The 6,000-nt window shown below is 39.2% G+C and overlaps 1 protein-coding gene across 1 annotated transcript in view; it reads right to left on the bottom strand.

Annotated features, from left to right (window-relative positions):
- Positions 1-6,000, bottom strand: part of r3hdm2 (R3H domain containing 2) — a 57,453-nt gene that overhangs the window by 17,377 nt on the left and 34,076 nt on the right. The window contains exons 13-17 of the mRNA XM_020610581.1: positions 5,616-5,711; positions 5,067-5,098; positions 4,328-4,381; positions 1,541-1,776; positions 1,421-1,430 (exon numbers count right to left, since the gene is read on the bottom strand). Coding sequence (XP_020466237.1) covers positions 1,421-1,430; positions 1,541-1,776; positions 4,328-4,381; positions 5,067-5,098; positions 5,616-5,711 — 428 coding nt within the window. The remainder of the gene's footprint in view (positions 1-1,420; positions 1,431-1,540; positions 1,777-4,327; positions 4,382-5,066; positions 5,099-5,615; positions 5,712-6,000) is intronic.

Here is a 6,000-nt window from a genome sequence, read left to right as displayed (position 1 = left end):
GATGCAAGAAAAGATATGATAGATACAGGAAACAATGTCTGTATATTCAAAGCGAAATATGAACCAAAAAACAAGACACTTTCCTATCAAAACAACTGTGTCATTACAACAAGGGAATTAAATTAATGTCCCTCTAGATTTTTCTCATATTATCTTCTATTTCACAACCGGGTCCCTGATAAGCCTAGTTGTTAGGGCGCAGTGCTCTCGTCGCTGCGGCCCGGGCTCAAGTCAGGGTTGTGTCAGGAAGGGCATCCAGCGTAAAATACGTGACAAATGAAACCATGTGAATTGTCAGCGTGATGACTTGCTGTGGTGACCCTTAACGGGAAAAAGCCGAAAGTGACATTCATTCACATCCTCTATTTTATCAGACCACTCGGGGGGGAAACTAACATTCCAGCCGAAGTGACGGCTCTCTATTTTAAATGTTTTAGGCCTGGTGTTAATTATAGTTACAATTGACTCCTGGTTGTTTTAACCTACAGGAAATGTTAATTAAGCTCACAAACACTTCATAATCAAAACAGAGAAGTGGCCAGTATTTTTTAGTTATTTTTTCCTGATATTACATTTAAAAAATATGACATTTTTGGTCTCTGGATGTCTTTACTGCAGGAACTGAAGGAACTTAAGCCGTCAAGCAGCCAAGGGGTTACCAGTGTCGGTAATTTCACAATGAAGAAAAAAACAAGGAAATCATTAAGACACCCCCAAGAGACTGACAGAAGAGTGTGTGACCTGTTCACAAAGCTAGACAAATGTCGTATTTAGATTATGTTTAGCCTTGCAAGATAAAACATTTCAAGTATGAGGACCATCTTTTCCCTGTATCAATACTATGGAATACTTGGAAACTTTCTCAACAGCACCACTCTGAAAATGTTTTGCTTTTTCAAAAACAAAGTGATGGAAAATGGGGGTGTCTTATAATAATCACCATAAGTTCCATCCAGTGCAGTACTATTAAGTTTTTTCCATGAATGAACTAGTGACAATAACATATCTACATAAATCTACATTGACATTACACTAAAATGTAAAAAAGTAGCCTGCATGATTCAGATTCTTTATGCTGTGCTTGCTTCATTTAAGTAGCAGAAATTATACTGAATAGTAGGCTAAAAGCTAGTCTTTCAGTAATATGTTGGCTTTGACAACATACAGTGCACTAGAGATGGTTCCTTGCTCCTCGATGGACCTGGAAGGATGTCCCAGAGCTCTTATTTATTCTCTGAGATGTGAAGAGCAAAGAGGCAGCCTTAAGGAGCTATCAGAGTGGATATAGGCTTTGTGAAGTCTTTTGTGTAATGGTGACTGGATGATTTAAATGAAGAATCTGAGGACAGGACATTTCATGTCTCTAAAAAACTGATTGCTGGATCCCTCTCTCCTCGCATTTTTTTCCCTTGCATCTTACATGGTCAGGGCTAAGACACGAGGAAAAGATGCAAGTGAGGGAACTGTGAATGAACTTAAGGGAACTTAGATTTACCCCTAGATGTCTGTTTTCTCCTCAACATTTCTCTTTAGTTCTTACCACAGCGAGAGCCTTTGCAGCTTCCCTGTGAGCCTTTGTTGCTGCCAAGGCTATCCCCCCTGGTAAGAATGGAGATGCCAGAGAAGCTGCTGGCCTTAGTAACAGGCGGCCGGAGGGTGCGGTTAGAGCTATCGGAGTCAGTGCTACTCCAAGGCCGTGGCTCCAGGCACTTCATGTCACTGTCTGTGCTGCTTTGACGACTGCTAGATGCTCTACTGGAGCTCTCACGATTCCCTCTAAGAGGAGACAGAATGGGGACAAAAGAGAGAGAGAAAAAGAAATTAAATAATGGACATAAAATGGGGATAGACACAGGAAAGGGGGAAAAGGAGTTAAAGTTGAGAGTTTGGAGGTAGCAAGTGAGAGATGTGTGCAAATTACACAGAGCAGAGTTGAAGGAGAGGACAGAGACAGAAATGCACAAAGGGTAGGATAAAGAGTATTTCAAAAAAAAGGAAGATGTGCACATAGCAGAAACTGAAATAAAAACTAATGTAGATGAAGGCAGAAACATAGTGACAGTTAAAAGACAATATAGGACAGCGTAGAGAAAATCTGACAGGCTTTAAGATGGGGCATTCAACACAGATGCATACTGGCTGGTTAAGAGAAACCACAATACAAACTCAGGCAACAAACCACCAAACAAGATTAGTCCTTATTTTAAACATACAACCAAACACACATTCACACAGTCAAACCCATCCATAGTGGGGAAATACACATGCAGGAAGAAAAGATGTCCCAGACAATCAACACTGGGATGTAAGAGGATATTAAAATGACACTGAATGAGACAAACTTACATAACTGCAACACACAACCCATCTAAGACTAGAGACAACATTCACATAAAGGACTGTACAGAATGAGCACTTGCATCCATACATGGTATACACTTGATTGCAGTTAAACAGTTACACACATGCTTTAAAGTATGTTATATTAAATATAAGGAATCACAGAGAAACGAGACGTACATCTGTAAATACACCTGACTGTAAAAACATACATAAACGTTTACATTAAGAGCAGATGTACATCAACACTCAGACTCACACACACTATTTACAAAATAACTACTTTCTACCACTAGTTCACCACTACGATTCTTTAAACTATATTGCTGTATACACACTCATTGTGTTGTTGTGATGCTGTCACCCTGGATAAGGGTAGCTGCCAAGAAAACCAATGATCACACTGTAAGCGTAACCACCACTCTGAAGAGACCAAGCCACGCCAGCTGTAAAAAAAACTTTTTGAATCCTCTTAGAACTAGAAGAGGGCGATGAACAGAGTATGTACGCGTAGAAAGAACAAGCATAAAATGAATTAAAAACATGTAAGGGAGGTTGTAGCAGTCTCCATGGCAAAAACAGTGATGTGGTAAGGGCTGTAAAACCCTAGTGATAGTGAGCGGCGTTTGAAGGTGGCTGTGGCTAATAAATATTTCAAAGACTGTAATTAATGGAAGATCTATTTTGAGTCCTCTCTCTGTACAGCCTATTTTAAGGAAGGGTGGGTGCTCTGCCATTCTCTGCACTGGCAGGCACACATGTGTTCACTTCGCTCTGCAGACAAAGATGAGAGCAGGAGGAGGGATTCTGCTCTTGGTCACATGACATTTCATTTTCACTCTCTCCTCACGACAGCATTCCCCATCACACGCACAAACAGGAGAAGCAGGGAACCTATACTGCTGCTGTTTTGTGCTTCTATCACTCTGTCTTTATTAGGTGCTAAATGTCTCAAAGAGCTTCTTTGCATTATCTCAGGTCTGCCATTTTTGGCATCCTTACATGCATTCAGCTTGTACTGCATAAAAAGGTTGTAGTTTAAATGAATACTGGCCTTGGGTTATCAAACTCAGTTTTAGGTTAAATGTAAAAAAGGCTAAAATAAGATGCCAGACATCAAATATACATCATGAATCCAATTTTAGATTGTATTGCATGTAAACCTCTGAAGAAACTGATGATAGTGAACAAATGGTTAGTTAATAAGATGATTCAAAGGTTGAAAGGATGAAAAATGTGTCTTACAATTAGACAAAGTAAAAAATTGTGCAAAAAGCATTACAAAATTTAAAAGTGGGCCAATTTTCAAACCCTCTAAATTACGCGTAAGCACACAAGTAATGTTTAAAACAGTGTATACCACACACTTTTATATATTCAAAGCAGGAAAAAGCATGTATGGTTAAAATCTAGAGCCAAAACAATTAGACCGTTGACAAAATTGTCAATATGTTGATGATTACTTAAGTAATTTTAAAAGAAAAAAAGAAAGCAACAAATATGTGAATTTGGACTCTGGGAAATGCGGGCCTTTCTCGCTATTTTCTGATATTAACTGGAAGATAACAAGAAAAACGGTCTTTTCTTCACAGTCTTGTCAGTTCAAAAGCACTACTGCATGTGTGTACTGTGTACATATTTGTGTGTGATACTAAGCAACAGGTGACGTTAACAAAAACTACAAGACTAAGTCAACCACAAAACAAACAGGTTACTGTGGAAGCAATGCAGTAACTTTATGTAATAAATGCAGTTGACAGTGGATGGGTGAAAGGGTAAGTAGGTCAATCAGTCCCCAGTGAAACCACAAAGCAGCCATGCATGGGTCATAGGAAGCCCCACGGTGCAGTGCTGGAATTGCCACCAATCAGCCGAGTACGCCAAGCAAAGATATAAATACCACCACAAATCACCACTATCATCACCAAACCACTTTCAAAAAATGGGCATGGCAACACACAAGTCAAAGTCAGCAGCACCCCAATACCTAAAGATCTGCCTCCTCTTTTGAGAGCTAGAGCAGTAGCCCTCAATGGAAAGTCTGTTGGGGTTAACATTAAGAGAAAATGCTAGGGTTACAGGACTGGATTGGAGAACAGGAAAGAGTTTAAGGTAGGGTGGGATAAGGAGGTATGGGAGGTAGAGGTAGGCACAGTATTGCAGAACCAGAAACCGGGCCAGAAACTGACTGCTGGAAAGTGAAAGCTTCCTTTCTCTCATCTTATTATGTCCTAATCTTTCAACCTCAATGGCCAGGGTGTCTAGGGATGGAGGCTGACTGTAACTGCTGTGTGAGTCAACTTATTTCTAGAAAAGATGTCTTCCATTACTTACAAATCTGACTAAAACACAGAATGCCCCTCAGTCAGTTTCAGCATAAAACAACCCTTTTTAAAATTACTACAAAATTCTGGCATTGCAGAGGATAAATGCATACTGATTATTTGTATGGACATAAGCAGAATAAGACAATTAAGCGTTTTATTTTTCTATTCTCGGTTACCTGCAAATTTTATACAAGGTCAACTTTGCCAATCTTTGCAGACTCCAAGATGTCTGATTTGTACAGACAATCAATATATACTGTTAAGTTTGCTATGTTTATGGGTCTATAGTACCGCATCTCTTATAACTGAAAACAAGCAAAATACAGCTTTAAGGGGAAAGGTGGAGAGGATGGAGTTTTAACTGCACACTAGAGTCTCCAGTAGAATGCATAATCTTACCTGTTGTCATTGATGTATCCATTTTGAGAGGACTGTAAAAAAAAGGACACCTGCACATTATGAAATGCTTCATTCATCCTGAAGCACTTAAGATCAACATTTTTCCGCATATCAACCTCTTAGAAGTTTTTAAGTTTGACACCATATGTATTTAGGATGAACTGCATCTTAAGGCAGTGATTTGCAATCTGAGGGACAGGATAAGTGATCACAACAGGAATCAATGGTCATAGGATGATAACTAGCATACAAAATAAAGAATAAACAAAAGGGTAGTAGTTTGTAACTTCTCTAATCTTTGCTCTTTTCTTGTCAAACACTATATAAATTTACCTCCTCAGATCTTTAAAAACTCTCTAAAAATAAAACTGTTGAAGAGGATATTTCACAGCACCAGTTTTTAAACTGTTATTTTCTAATCAACATATAGTGACATCTCACCGTTCAAAGGAGCTGAAGGCTAACAGCTGATGAATGTGGAATGGACTGTGATTAAATGTTAATATGTCCGTGCCAGTGTTTGTTACTCTGCCCAAGTCAAATACTTACTTCTCGGGCAAAGATCCGGTCTCGTACCCGCTGATACTCCTCCTCTCGCTCTTCAATGGACTTGCTACGCCGCCCATCCTGCAGCGGCACACGAATCTAACATTTGGAAAAACATGACAATGGATTAAAAAAATTAAAAAAAATAAAAAACAAAAAAAACACTAATATACTCAACTGACAAATATACCCTATACTTACTTATGTAAGTGTAATGTAAATACTTCATTAGCCACACTATAGCCACAGCCTGCTGTGGAGATAAGTAGCATCAACCCACATAACAAAAACATGTGAAGGACAACAGCTGACTGCTGTCAAAACAAAAACAGCAGAATGGAGTGTCTTGAGGGGCAGAACCAGCGTGGGAAGCTGCAACTCCACACAT

Source organism: Monopterus albus, unplaced genomic scaffold, assembly GCF_001952655.1.
Source record: "Monopterus albus unplaced genomic scaffold, M_albus_1.0 scaffold1.1, whole genome shotgun sequence".
NCBI classification, from domain to species: Eukaryota; Metazoa; Chordata; class Actinopteri; order Synbranchiformes; family Synbranchidae; genus Monopterus; species Monopterus albus.
This window is presented reverse-complemented; position numbering and strand designations above follow the sequence as displayed.